At 38.0% G+C, this 15,478-nt stretch overlaps 1 protein-coding gene across 4 annotated transcripts in view; it reads right to left on the bottom strand.

Annotated features, from left to right (window-relative positions):
• SYNE1 (spectrin repeat containing nuclear envelope protein 1) overlaps nucleotides 1-15,478 on the bottom strand; it is a 464,259-nt gene that overhangs the window by 50,345 nt on the left and 398,436 nt on the right. For all 4 annotated transcript variants that reach the window (XM_049695244.1, XM_033404753.2, XM_033404761.2 and 1 more), the window contains 2 exons: nucleotides 13,541-13,699; nucleotides 10,542-10,708 (listed from right to left, as the gene is read on the bottom strand). In XM_049695244.1, coding sequence (XP_049551201.1) covers nucleotides 10,542-10,708; nucleotides 13,541-13,699 — 326 coding nt within the window. The remainder of the gene's footprint in view (nucleotides 1-10,541; nucleotides 10,709-13,540; nucleotides 13,700-15,478) is intronic.

Here is a 15,478-nt window from a genome sequence, read left to right as displayed (position 1 = left end):
GCGCCACCAGGGAAGCCCCTTTATTCATTTTTAATTGCTTAAAATGGATATCATCACTTCTATTACAGTTTCTATAAATCAATGTTTCTCTCTCAAATGAAAATCTAGTCATGACACCATCACTTTTCCTCTGTCATACAAATGCTTAGAAGTATTTTCACGATGGTCGGTTCTTGATAATAATATCTGTATTTCATTAATTATAATAAAAATCCCTATATTTGATCAGTGTATAAAAGGCATGCTGAGGTGCATTACCTTGTATTGTTTTAAAAAATGTGTATTTAAAAAATTATGTTCACGTTCCACAATATATAGGATTGAAAGGGAACAGAAAACATGCATTGCAATATGTTATCATAATTCATAATTCCATTCAAGATAATACTTTTCTAATTAGCTTTATAAGTACAATTTGTACTCTGTCTCTAGGGCATTTCAAGGCATTAGCCTTGAAAAATAATTCCAATAACTGTTACATACAACCCACTCACATGTCTCTCATATGTCAGACAAAATTCACTTGAGCGTCAGTCAGTGAATGACAGTTTTTGAGCAGCTACTGGGTATAAAGTTCGGGGTACATATTCTACCAATGACCATGGTACGGGCTTAGGATTTACCATGACCTTGGCCATCCTGCTTTAGTGTCCCAGATGGAAAGGACAGTCTACAATCAATAAACCCACTGGAACAGGACTGAAGAATGGCTCACTGCACTGCTGTCCATCTTGGTTTGACCCCAATAAGAATGTCCTCTCAGGAACCTCTCCCACTTGACCAGCTTCCTGTCTTCAGGTCTGATAGGATTTGAATGCTGACTATGCTTCGGGATGGGGTTTTAAAGAAAACTCATGACATCATCAGGGTTTTGTGTGGACCTGGAGGCTGGGAGGGTACTTCACTCAGTGCCTGCTTCCTTCTTACCCTTGTTCGAACTTCCTGGTATTATTAATGCTCACCTTCCTGCTCCTCATGGGAAGTTCCCTGGAAAGCTGGAACTGTGAATTTCCACTTCGGGTTTTCCCTTTCCACTTCTAGTTGCCAGACTGAGCTTGTTGCCTTGCACAAAGTCGGGTACTATTTAAATGCCTGCTAAACGTTAATAATTAGTGTTCTAACTAAAATATTGCTTATTTTGTTAACATATTTTAATTTAATTTATTTGATATTAAATGTATACTTAAATTTTCCTCTAGGTCCAACATTTGCAAATGATCTGTTTGCTAAGGACTAAAATCCATTCATTTTCTTGGTTCAAAATTCACTGACAAAAATGATCAAAAGATCCAAAGCACAAAGGGATATAAGTAAACACTGTTCCATTGGATATTATCTACAGTAGCCAAATATTTTACTGGATTAGTAACCCTGTATAACATTGAAGGAATTCCAATAGTCAGAGCAGTTAGTGCAATATGTCAAGGGCATCGTGACGTGGAAATGCCTGTTCATACAGTCTATTAGGGGCAAGTTCCTCTTTCAAATGAACGTGTAAATCTTAGTAAAGTCAGGGAGGGTGAACGCTTAAGTGGTTCTCCTTTCTCATTTTTAAAAAATGTATTTGACTACAAATAGCAAAATACATTGTGTGTGTGTTGGGGGGAGCGGATGTGAACTGAGAGAAGGTGTGGGATAAGGCCCCCATACATCATCCTTGAGCTATTAAACTTGGTATTTGCAGGACGAGGATCATTCTTCTTTAAGAGAAATGTCCCACATTTTTTTTCATCATTTCTTTAAAGGAAATCCTTGGGTGAAGCATCATAATAGTTTTATTTATCACTGTAAGAAGTTTGAGCAACACTCCTTTTGGTAGCATACAGGGTTATAATTTAAAATAGGTGTTTACAGACGTCACATGTCTGGGTAAGTTTAGCAAGCCCGGTGAATCTGTAAGTCCCTACACTCTGGTTCCCCTTTCAGAGTCCAGTGTGTTTCCTGCACACTTGACCTTTCTTGAGGAGGATTCTACTATGAAATCCAGTTGTCCAGCTTCTTAATATTGTCACATGAATACGTACATATACACATCTATATCTACATATTTCATATATATAAAACTACTTTCCTTCAAACAAATTTAGTAGATCCATAAACCAGAACAAAAAAATTCATATTCTCAATATAAAAGAACCAAAAGTACCATTAATAAGTTCTATTCATCAGTAGGGATTTGTCTGGGGGATGTTATGGTATAAGAAAAATATTTTTTAAAAACAAAATGAAAATTCCTGATGTAACGTTATTCTAACTGAAAAAAAATCATGAAGTAAACATTTGTATAATGCACTAAGTTGCCATTTTAGACATAACCTTCTATATTTTGCACATACAATTGAAAACCTTTATACTAGTCAGTGACCAAAACCTACTGACACACATAAAACAAACAACCTTCTCTCACACACAAACCCTCCCAGCCCCTGAAACATGAGTAGATTTTTATTTATTAAAGGAACGCTTTCACCTACAAAGCTGTGAACTGGCCGTGACTGACTTTCAGTTTCAGAAGGAGCCCATCCTTTAAATAGCAGATGATGGACTAACAGGATCTTTCCACTGAATCTTTTTCTGAATCTCTTTCCTGTGTCTCAGGCTCTCTACTGTAACCATACTCCTCGTATGATGCATCCAGTCCCAAGACAAGTAGATACTGAACCATAACAAAGTCCATTAACCTTTTCATCCAGCTCCGCAGGCCCAGCAGGAGACAAGAAAACAAACCGACAAATAAGTCTGAGGAGTCCACGGCCAACTATCTCCCCACACCAGTCATCTCCACGTAACACTGGCCAACACAATTATGGATTAAAGCTCCGGCATCCATCCCCCATGTAACATGAAAGCTACGCCCAAGGGAAGAAACTCAAGGAGATGCCTGCCTTGTGACACTGCAGTTACAATCGGGGAGCTCTGCGTCCACACAGCCGTCCTCTGCCATCCTCAGGGCACAAGGATCTTCCGCCACCACCATGAAGTTTCCACTTGCAAAAGTCAGGTTTGCAGAGCAAAAGGCTAAATCCTGCGTGGGGATGAAAGTTTCCCCAGTCTGTGTATGGAAGTATGAAAATGCTCACTCCAGACAAATGTTGGTAAGTCTCTGCCTGACAATATGACACTGAGCAGTGAGTGACAAGTGGTCATGTTTCTAAATAAAACCTACATTCATTAACATGTGCCAGGCTTGATCTCCTGGAATGTAGGCCACGAGTGTAAGAAGGGAAAAGGCTCAGGGTAATCTGCTAGGAGGGGGAGGCTCCAGGTCTAAAGAAAGAAGGGTATCAAAAATAAGACCGGCTGCAGACACTTTGCCATTCTGGAAGGACCTTCGACTTTTCTCGCAGGCAGTTTAAGTTGGAAAAGATATTTGCAAAGATAAATGTACCAAATGCAAACAAGCAAAACCTCTACAAGTACGGCGGCAAACTGTAGTAGCAAAAAGGAGCAACTGCTTTTTTCCTTCAGTCTGATTTGCCAGTTAAGTGGTGTTAAGTAGGAGTTTTAGGGGCTGTTTGGGAAGATGGGATGGACAAGATATTCTGTGGCAAAGTGCTTGCTCTTCACCTTTAAATAGACTATTTGAAAATGAAAAGTAATGAAGAAATACTATTCTCCCCTTACATGAACCTTTGTCTTTTTAAAAATAATGATAGGGCTTCCCTGCTGGCGCAGTGGTTGAGAGTCCGCCTGCCGATGCAGGGGGACGCGGGTTCGTGCCCCGGTCCGGGAAGATCCCACATGCTGTGGAGCGGCTGGGCCCGTGAGCCATGGCCGCTGAGCCTGCGCGTCCGGAGCCTGTGCTCCGCAACGGGAGAGGCCACAGCAGTGAGAGGCCTGCGTACCGCAAAAAAAAAAAAATGATATAAAGTGACAAAAATAACATGTTCATTTTAAGGTAATTTTAAAAAGGATCTGTTCATTTGCTTGGTGGAATCTCAGATAACTTTTTTTCTTTTGTGAATTTCAAGAGTTTCTAAATTTTCTGCACTGACTCTATATAAATTTCATAATTTAAGCTTGTAAAGAAAATAAGCTCCCAAATTACCCATTACTGGTAATTTAATAAAAAATGACTAATGCTGTCTGCTTTAAATCCCTTTTGGATTTTAACATACATACACACAAATAAGTTACAAATAAATAAATAGATAATGAACATTTGCTAAGTTTTTTTTTTTTTTTAAAGGCCAATATGATGAATTGCAACTAAAATAAAACAAAGCATTTGGTTCTGGTTGTGTGAGTTGACTGCTTTTAAAATAGTAATACATTTTCTTTATAAAAGAAACAAACCTGCATTTTACATTTAAAAAATTCCAGAAAACTTGGTTAAAAATAAAATTATTTTAAAAATCCTGCTACTTAAAGATATACTATTGTGAATTCTTTATAAAACAATCACTCCACTGATATATTATTTTTATCAGGAATGTAAATATGTAAATTTGGTTAAAGGAATATATTGGTCATAATTCCGTAACAGTAGACAAATTTGCTTGTTCTTGATTATGACTAAAATTTAAAAAACTTAGATCTTTAAAATTTTTTATTGCCATTATTTCCTTAGTTTAATTCCCTTTTACTTTATATAGTTTTTCCCATGGGTTAATTTTTTTTTCCATGTTCATTATCCTTAGCACAATATATTTATTCTAATGAATTAAACATAAGGCAAGGCTTTAAAGACACAATTATTGTAGTACCGAAAAAATGGCAATAATATCAATTTCCATCAATAGGGAAAATACTGGATAAATCACGTTGTATAAATGGAACGTGGAATGTTTTGTGGAATGAACTGTGGAATGCCCTGCAGCCGTCTAAAATAATAAGACTGGCACATATAGCATTTTATAGTATACATGGTCCTTTCCCCTATGTTGTCTCATCGGAGATGTGGCAGTTGTTTTAATGAACACTTTGAAAATGAGGACTATAGGGTTCAGAGAGGTTATACAGTTAAGCCCTAGGTCACACAGCTGGAACAAGGTGAGCTAAACTAGGACTCTTGATTAGTTCTTGGTCAGTTCCTTGCTTGCTGCATCAAAGAATTCCTGATCCTGGCTTGACTTTTCTGAATGGATCACCATGAGGTGACACCAGCCACACATTCCAAGAATTAAGTTTTCTTTTTCCTCTTGTTTGGGCAGAACTCCCATTAGACTGAAACCCCTTCTGAGGGCAGCTGCTACAACTTTGCAAAGCCTTCCTTGTACTGCACAAGCCTCTAAACTCCCTCTGGGATGACAGCTGACATTTGTTGATTGAGCACTTCACTGTGCTAAGTGGTTTACAGGTACCACCTCATTTAATCCCCCTGATAACCTTTCACACCGTGTAATTGAAGCACTAAGAAGATAAGTAATTCGGCAAACATCACAGTGTAGGTGAAGCAGAAACACCTTATAATTCAGGCAAAAGCCCTAAGCCCAGGCTCTGCTATATTCTTATCTGTATGTAGGGCACATTTCAAACACTATGTCTCAGATTGAGAAACTCAACAAATACTGGAGTGACAACTATACGCAAAGAACTATGTTAGGTTCTGGGATTACTGTGGTGATCAAGTTAGATACTTACATTTCAATAGAGGAAAGAAACTTTAAACAATCTATCACACGAGATATTTATTATAATCAAGAGAAATGCTATGCACTCTGTACAGAAAGCCTACTGAGCAGATGAGAAGAATCTAATCTAATCTAGAGAAAAGGAGGAGCATGAAGAAGAATTAGGGGCTGGCCTGGCCAGACAGAGGAGAGAGAGCAGGAAGAAGTAACAGAAAGGGGAAGGCCCTGAGGTGAGGAACCACGTGTATCCCCACTTTACCTTTTACCCTTATTTGGATGGGAACCATTTTCTTTTTCATCCCAGAGTGGTGTCTGCAAACTATGTCTGGCCACCTGTTTTGGTAATAAAATGTTACTGGAACCTGTTGCTTCTCTACACACTGTCTAAGGCTGCTTTTGTGATTCAATGGAAGAGGGCTTTGTCAGGGACTGTTCAGCCCACACAGCCTAGATTATTTACCATATGGCCCCAAGCAGAGAGTTCGCCAGCTTCTGCCCTGTAGCAACATGCAGAGGAAGTACTTCATAAACAGGAGGCATTCCATAGTTTTAAAAAATTATATTTGTTTTTACTTCCATACAATGTTTAAGGGAATTATAATTAAAACACAGATTAAAAACAACCAGTCATAAGGGACCACATACTGTATGATATCGTGTATATGAACTGTCCAGAATCGGTAAATCTAAACAGGCAGGAAGTGGATTAGTAGTTGCCTGGGACTGGAGGAAAAGGAGGGAGGGCAGAAAGGAAAAAAGGGGTTAAAGTTTTTATTTGGGGGTGACGAAAATGTTTTAAGATTGATTATGGTGATGGATGCACAGCTCTGTAAATAGACTAAAAATCACTGAATTGTATACTTCTGATATATGAGTTGTATGGTATGTGAATTGTATCTCAATAAAACTATTATTAAAAAAAAAGAACCAAATAACTAATGTGTGCTTTGTTTTTGGTGATGGGTATTTAGGTTTGGTAGAGGAAAGAAGAATATCCTTATATTAGAGAGTCCAGTTAACTAAGAAAGTCATTACAGCAGGGCAAACAACTTGAGTCTGACGTTCCTAGATACCAAGATGGGAAATGTTTAATAATGTATTCTCTGTCATTAGAAGCTCTGAACTACTGATGCTAGAAGACATTTTCTGTTAGTGCTAGGCGCTGGAAAAATTGCCATGTGGGTTTTTGCATAAGGCCCACTGATAAAATGAGAGCTAGAGTCCTTGAAGACAGTTTTACAGAAATTACCGTTACACCAATTTTTTTTTTACAGAAATTACAGTTACAGTCAAATTATATTGACTCTTAATGAAAGCTAAAGGCTCAGAAATGCTTTTAATTATCTAGGCCAGCATTGATCAACAGAACTTTCTGAGATGATGAAAATGTTCTGTGTCTGCAGTATCCAATAAGGTAGACAGTATCCTCGTGTGGTTATTGAGCATTGGAAATGTGCCTAGTGCAACTGACTGTAATTAAAATTGAATTCTAATTTAATTGGGGGCTTCCCTGGTGGCTCAGTGGTTAAGAATCCGCCTGCCAATGCAGGGGACACCCGTTCGATCTCTGGTCCGACAAGATCCCACATGCCGCGGATCAACTAAGCCCGTGCGCCACAACTACTGAGCGGGTGCTCTTAGAGCCTGAGAGCCACAACTACGGAGCACACGTGCCACAACTACTGAAGCCCACGCGCCTAGAGCCCGTGCTCCGCAACAAGAGAAGCCACCGCAACGAGAAGCCCACGACGCACCGCAATGAAGAGTAGCCCCTGCTCGTTGCAACTAGAGAAAGCCGGCGCACAGCAACGAAACCCAACACAGCCAAAAATAAATAAATAAGATAAAATAAAAAATAAAATCAGATTGTTTAAAAAAAATTCTAATTTAATTATATTCCATTTCAACTCATTTAAACTGCCACATGTAGCTAGTGACTGCTTTATCGAACTGAGTAGGTCTAGAAAGTATACTATAACATTATCCATTGAGCCCCAAAAATAACTGAGCAGATTTTTTTGTTATCCTAAAAAGCTGACAATGCTTGGTGACAGTTAGTTTAAAAATTCAAAGCAAAACATATCTACTTTGTACTCAGAATGGTCTAAGCTAATCCTAGTAGTAAGAATCTGACTCAAAGTTATGCATTCTATTTGTATATAACAGGTTATTATCAGTGAATCTTCTTTCTTTTTTCCATCTTTCTGTTAGCTGGGAAGCTGTTCACCTGAAAATATGATCATCTTCAAAACTAACCTCTCCATTCCCAAGAGCATCAAAACAACGTGAAAATACCCAAAGGCATAAGTTACGTTCTGCTTCAATTAATCAATGTTAAAAAAATTTGGAAGAGGGAAGAGTAGTGAATGAGACTGAATCATAGAAACTTAGTATTTCAGCTGGCGGGTCATAGTTGAAGATGGGTGTGAAAGACAGTCATCTTGCCTGTGCGTTAGCACAGGCAATAAACCAAAAAGTGGAAAGCAAACGTGAGGGCTGAGTGTCATTTAGGAGAGGCTTCAAGGAACTATGAATCCAGTGTGGCATTAAACCTCAGGACAAATGAATGGTCAAAATGTCATCTGGTCTACGTTGGAAGGAGGCAATTAGAAATGGACAATATATATATTACATCTGTGTATAATGAGATTCTACAGAAGTAGGAACATATGAGCATTTTAGTGACTAAAATGCAAGCCTGTGTACCCTATATTTAATTGATTCAAATTTACTAATGTGTCTTTGGAAAAATAAACTAAATAACACCTAGAAAATTCTTGATTGAAAAAATAGATAGAAAAGTTACAAATCAACATGGCTTTGAGGAGTAAACACCTAACTCATTGTATGTAACGCTGGCTACCAGCTGGGCATACACCAAACTAGCTGCTTGTGATTAAATTAAATTAAATTTAAAACATTTTGACTTAGTGCAACCCCATATTCCACACCACTGAACCAACTAGAAATTAGAAAAGGATATTAACTGGTTTAACTGGATTACATGGAAATGAAAGCCAATTCCATGAGTCATAATCTGACTGAAAAAAATCCAGGGATGTTTACCGAGTGGGCGGCTTCCCTAAGAAGGGTATTTATAGCACAAAGGGCTTCAGTTCCTCCCTCTGAAATAAGATTTCGTTATCAGTGACTGAGAAGTGAGGCCAAACACAGCACTGGGGTTCTAACATCTACCAACGCCTAAATACTTACAGTAGCTTAAGCTGCACCATTAAGTTTCCATCTCTTTATGGTACTTTTACTAAGGCATTTAGCACATCATTTTACTTGATTTCTTCACATGCATAATTCCCACTATGAACTTGAAGAAAGGGCTTCCGTCTTTGTACCTCCTATACCTCTCATAGTCGCTGTCAGTACCTCACAAAGGACTGGGAAATTAGACTGTAGAAATAAATAACAGAACCTAACTTCCTTTTAATTGTATTCTCTAGAACAGGGACAAAGAAGTCATAAGCTTGGCAGGTAGGAGAGTGCAGTATTCTAGGGCACTCTGCCACTCAGCACGTGCATGACCAGGGGCAAACCTGAGCCTCAGCATTTCACATCTGGAAAATGGGTATAATAATAATACCCACCTCAAAGAATGTTGTGAACAGCACACGAGAAGATGTACATGAAGTCTTTAGCATGGTCATTGCTACAAACTAAGGGTTTAGTGAATGTTAGCTATTATAATACTACCGTTAAACATTTTAAAAATTGGTCAACATCTATTCCATTTTTGTTTCGTTCTCACTAAAACAAATTATAATCTCACCTTCCTAAATGAGACCCTCTTTGATAACTCCCTTATAGAAAAAGAAATATACTAAATGTTTTTAAAATCAACACATGGACTTGCCATGCCCATATGAAGTCTTTGTGGGCACACAGTATTCAAAAGGCACTATTTCATGTCCACCTTCATGCAGCATGGCTAAGGAAAAGGATCCGGATTTCTTAAAAAGTGTATTTTGGGATAGCTCCCAAATGGCTGTGAATCAGAAGCATGTGTAACATTCCAACTCTCCTAACTGCCATAAAGAAGACTATCCATTCAAATATTCAAGTATTCATTCATACATTCATTCAAATATTTATTGAGCCCCAACTGCATTCAGGTACTATTCTTGGTGCTTGTGATATACAGTGAATAGAATGGACAAGGATGCCTGCCCTCATGGAGGCTACAAAGTTCACCTCAAATAAAGCATCTACCTAGCCCTTCCCTTTAAAAAATAACCCTTATGTCAAATAACACAGTGCTTCCTTCAATCATATCAGATTTCTATATTGCTAGTAAAGATCCTTGGATACTTTTTCTTTTTGACTTTTATCCCTTTCGCTCACCCTGCCCTTCCGCAACAGAAACTGAATGTAACATTCCTCTCAGATATGTGGTAGACACTTACAGTTATCACTAGAGTTAAATACAAAATTACAGTAATGCAGCAGATTATTTTTACGTCTAAGCAGAATGGCAATAATTAGATTTATTCCCACACCTTGCTAATCAAAAAGACAGTAGGAATGTGATTATATATATATGTATATATTAATTAACTATACTATATTTATATCATTATATATATATATATATATATATTTTTTTTTTTTGCCACTTCAGACAAACACACCCTCCACAGATACTGGTCAGCAGTTTCACTTTCTTCCTTATAGGAAGTTGAGTACTATGAAGCCCCAGAATAAAGAATTTTCTCTTGGGAATGGATTTTGTCTGGATATGACTTTCCCTCTTTCAGTTAAATGCAAACACCACTGAATTTATGAAATAAGAAGGAGAATTTTAAAGTTAACGAAAGTGACATTTATGAGACAAGCATGAACTAAAATGGTGGGATAAAGAACACAGAGATTTATTGGCCGATCTTTAGCTGAAATGGAAGGCAGCCTGAAAGCTTTGAGATTCTGCATGAGTGTCCTATTGACTAAGGTCCTTTTTACCTGGCTGCCATGAGGTCCAGGAGGTGCTGCCATCGGTCATTGATCTTCCCGAGCTTGTATTCAATCTCAGATGCTTTGCTTTCATGGCTGGCTCGGGCAAGTCGTTCTCCCATTTGCTGGAGCTGTATTTTGTTCTCTTGGGCAATAGCAATTTCCTCTTGATAATCCTGTGTAATAAATGGCAATCACAGAGGTCAGAAAGCATATTCTTAATGCATTCAGTCTGGCTCTACTAGAAACATGATAATTACAGTTTTCTACTGCTTGGAAATAGTTCAGGCATAAGGAACACTGTGTGAATATGAGTCCCAGTACACAAGAATTAGTGGTACCTGTTATTTTCGGTATGTAGGCAAAGTCCAGATTGGATTTTTATACAGATGTTCTTAAAGGAAATGGGGATGCTTTCCATTTACTTAAAATGGGCATTAAAAAAAGCAATAAATGTACATACATAGAAACAAAAGACAAAGCTTGAAAGATTTCAGTGCTGGGAAGTTATACCTTGTTGCTCTAATCACCAACCACATGTTATATTTAGAATCAATCCTCATACCAATAGCTAACAAGACGCTAAGAAGATGTGTGACTATGTGTGTATATGTAAATGTATATATGTACGTGTATGTCAACTGTTAACTTGTGCAGAATGATTTAAAAGACTACTTTCATTTTAAAGAGCTGTCCTCTGTACAGCGTCAATATTTTACAGCACATAAATCATTGGCAAATTAACTCTCAAGAACAATAACCATTGGTCTTAGAGGATCAATGGGTCTCAAACCTTCCTCATCTATCCAGTTTCTGTAGTAGCTCCTCTTAAAGATTGTTTTAGGTAAGAAGGACAGGCTCTCAATATGGTCTATAGTAACAGAAAGGCCACTGAACAGTATGATTTAAGTGATGATGAAAGGACATCTCCCCTTGACCCCTACCTGTCCCCCCACCCTCCCCCCAGCCTCTGGACCAATTGATCCTCTTAATTTCTTGTCATAGTGACAGCATCCAAACTTCAGAATCACGTTTTTTATTTCTGGCTTAAGCTCTTGTTAGGCAGCAAATATTTTCTCAGCAAAATAATATACCCAGACGGATATTATAGGAATATGGGTATCTTCACCTTCTATTGCTCTCAAGTTACCCTGGTAACAGGGCTACCCTCTCAAATCAGTTATCTAAGTAAAAAGGGCCCCAAAGAATGGATGGAGCTGGTGAAATTTTATTCTCCTGCAGTTGTGAGTGCTTCCTCAGGCCCAGCACCTCCACCTACTCTCCTTTCTATGTTACTTCAAGCCCATGGGAGTCAAAGACCAACATACCAGGTGCATTTCTTAATAGTTATAATGTGTTATTACAAATTTGAGATGATATTACTGAGAAATGTTTATTTCAAAGGAATTATGCCAAGCTTAAAATAGTATTTATAGTAAAATAATACTCTTAGGTTGTCTTTTAAAGTACGATGTTGAGTGTTAATGCCAGTAGGTACCCATACCATGGTTACAGTCTGTTTATTAATTTCTTTTTTCTAAGCTGTCAAAATTACCAAGCCTCCATGTTATTTTTCTTTACAAAAGAGATACCACATGGGGTAAGCTCATAAAGACTTGATTTTAAAGTCCATAACTTATTATATATACAGAATGGTATAGTTGATATTTTAAAAATTATTCCAAATGTTACCAAAGAGTATAACAAAATTATCTGTGTGTCAAGCCCCCAAAATATGCATCTTAAATTTCATGATAAAATCAATCAGAGTATAAATACATTTAATTAAAATTTATTCTATAGCAAACTTCACTCTAATACCTATTATACATTAATCATGTCTGGTAGAACATTATCTGACACCCAGAAACCAGCAAAGGGCAGAGCTTTTAGCAGATGCTGAAATGAAATCTGTATCATCTCTGCCCACATTTTAAAGGCTTACAATAACAAATATACAAATGCTGACGCTTAGAGCTTGCAATTTTAAGTAAACCTATAGAGTTATTCATATCACATACTGGCTCTGGAGCTTTTGTTTTTCCGTGTATATGCCCAAGCACATACACGAGAGAAAAATAAACTCCAAAGCCAAGATGTAATATTAATAACTTTGTAGGTAAAGATATTTTTCCTAATAATTAGTTATATTTCTTTTCATAATGAATGAAGCTATAATTCATTTATTCAGCAAGTAATGACTGAGTACTTATGAAAAGTCAGGCACTGCTCTGGTTGCAGGAGATACAGCAATGAACAAAACAGACAAAGTCCCTGCTCCCGTGAGGCTTACAGTCCAGTGGGGCTTCACTATAGACAGATAATAAACAAGTAAATTGGGAAAATGCATTGTACTTCAGATGGTGGTATGTACTTAGAAGAGAGAGAAAATTTCAATGATTAGTTGTTCAAAAACAGTGTGGAAACACCACTGAAACCATCAAAAACATTTTTAAATGCTAGTAAATGTGACCAGTCCTGTACAGACATGAAAAACGATCTAGACCCATTTGAGCATATAAAATAGTTTAATAATCATACATAACTTGAAATTAATATGAAGCTAAAATTCTCAGGAAAGTCCTCATTCCTGTAACTGTCTATAAATCATGACTTACAGAGAAAATGTCAGTTTAATTGATCCTAGGAATTTTTTCTTTTAGTTCCTCTCTGGTGAGTTTACCTCTTGAAAAACAAACAATAAATCAACTATACTTCAATTAAAAACAAAGACAACCAACACACATAAATAATTCCTGCTGAATAGGTAGATAAAATCTAAAAATACTGAACATTATCTATCAGCAGATAATCTATTTCATCGCGAATTGAAAATATTCTATATATTCTGTATGTAAAGGAGGTCTTTTCAGTCAAGTTTATTTTATATTAAAAAGATAAAATGTTTATAATAGAGTGCTCCTTTCTCAGGAAAGTAACTAGGAGCAAGGTTGTCTTCTGTACCCATTAAAAGAGCATCTAAGCACATGTAGCCACACATCCCATACCTTCCTGAGCTTCTCAATCATTTCTTCAATGAGAATGTCTCCATTCTGAGAAATTTTGCTTTCCATCTGAGTCAACCATTCGCAAAGCTCCTTGTTCTTTTCACTGAAGACGGCCCATTCATTCAGTCTCTCACTTACTTGCTGCTGCCTTAAAGAGAGCTGAAAAGTTTAAAATGGGAGAAAATGCAAAAGCATAATCAGAGTGGAGCTCATACCCTGAGGAAAAGAGCAAATAAACTCTGTTGGGTCGACTAAGATGAGCAGTAGTTGTGCATCTCTTTAGGCCACTGTTCCCTGAGGCCCAGTCCCAGGAGCTCTGCTCTAGCCTAGCGAGTTTCACAAGTGGGAGACACTTAATCCACTACTTTCCTCCCGAAGAGCCACATGCACATTCACTTATTAAAGGTTCTGAACAATCTAGCTTCTTGGGACTTCCCTGGTGGTGCAGTGGTTAAGAATCCACCTGCCAGTGCAGGGGACATGGGTTCAAACCCTGGTCCTGGAAGATCCCACATGCCGCGGAGCAACTGAACCCATGTGCTACAGCTACTGAAGCCCACGTGCCTAGAGCCCATGAGCCACAACTACTGAAGCCCGCACTCCTAGAGCCCGTGCTCCGCAACAAGAGAAGCCACCGCAATGAGAAGCCCACGCACTGCAACGAAGAGTAGCCCCCACTCGCTGCAACTAGAGAAAGCCCGTGCATGGCAATGAAGACCCAATGCAGCCAAAAATAAATAAATAAATAAATTTATTAAAAACAATCTAGCTTCTCACTACAGTTGGTTCTGTGCAGCTATGATACAGGATCATGGAATGTACTTTTACTAAAAAGGAAAGAAATAGGAAAGAAAAGAAGGAATAAGAAAAGGAGGAAGGTAAAGGGCAGAAAAAAAGAAAAGAAGGAAAGAAATACAAAAGAAGGAAGGAAAAGGGAAAAAGGAAAGAAAAAAAATGAAAGAAAAATAGGGAAGGAGGGAAGAATTAATTGAACGTCAGGTGTCAGGAGACACCTTCCTCAGTGGAAGAGGCACAATCCCTGATCAGCTCTATCATGATCACTTTACTTTGAGCAAGTTCTTTTATTTCCCTGCCTGCTTTCTATTTTGATTTTTGTATCTTTGTTTCTTTTCTTTTCCCTGTAACAGCTTTGCTGAGATGTAGTTTCCACACCATTTCCTGTTTAAAGTGTGCGACCCAGCTCTTTTCAGCATGTTCACAGTTTCAAAGCCACCACCACCATCACTGCTATAACATGTTCATCAATATAAAAAAAAACCCCAAACCCCCTGTACCCATCAGTACTCACTCCTTTGCCTACCCCTGCACCTTCCTCCCAACCTTCACCTACTCTCTATCTCTGTGGATTTGTCTATTCTGGACATTTCATGTAAATGGAATCATTCGATGTGCTATCTTTCGTGATGCTCCTTTCACTTAGCATAATGTTTTTAAGGTTCATCCATGTGGGAGCATGCGTCAGTACTTCCTTCCTTTTTATTGCTGAACATATGTTTCCACATAGATAGACCACATTTTATTCATCAGTTCATCTATTGATGGACATTTGAGTTGTGTCCATTTTTTAGCTATTATGAACAATGCTGCTATGAACATTTGAGTACAAGTGTTTGTGTGGACATATGTTTCATTTCTCTTGGGGCACATTCCCAGGAGCAGACTTGCTGGGTTATATGGCAACAGTACAGATTGTTTTGTGAAGTGTCTGCGACATTTTACATTCCCACCAGTAGTAGGGTTCCAATTTCTCCACATCCTCACCGACACCTGTTATTATCTGTCTTCTGGAATGCAGTCATCCTACTGGATATAAAGTGCTATCTCATTGTGGTTTTGATTTGCATTTCCCTGATGGCTAATGATGTTGAGAATCTTTTCATATTCTTGGCCATTTGTATGTCTTCTTTGGAGAACTAT

The sequence above is a fragment of the Orcinus orca genome, chromosome 12, assembly GCF_937001465.1.
Source record: "Orcinus orca chromosome 12, mOrcOrc1.1, whole genome shotgun sequence".
NCBI lineage: Eukaryota > Metazoa > Chordata > Mammalia > Artiodactyla > Delphinidae > Orcinus > Orcinus orca.
The sequence above is the reverse complement of the archived record's forward strand: the minus strand, read 5'-3'. Positions and strand labels throughout refer to the sequence as shown.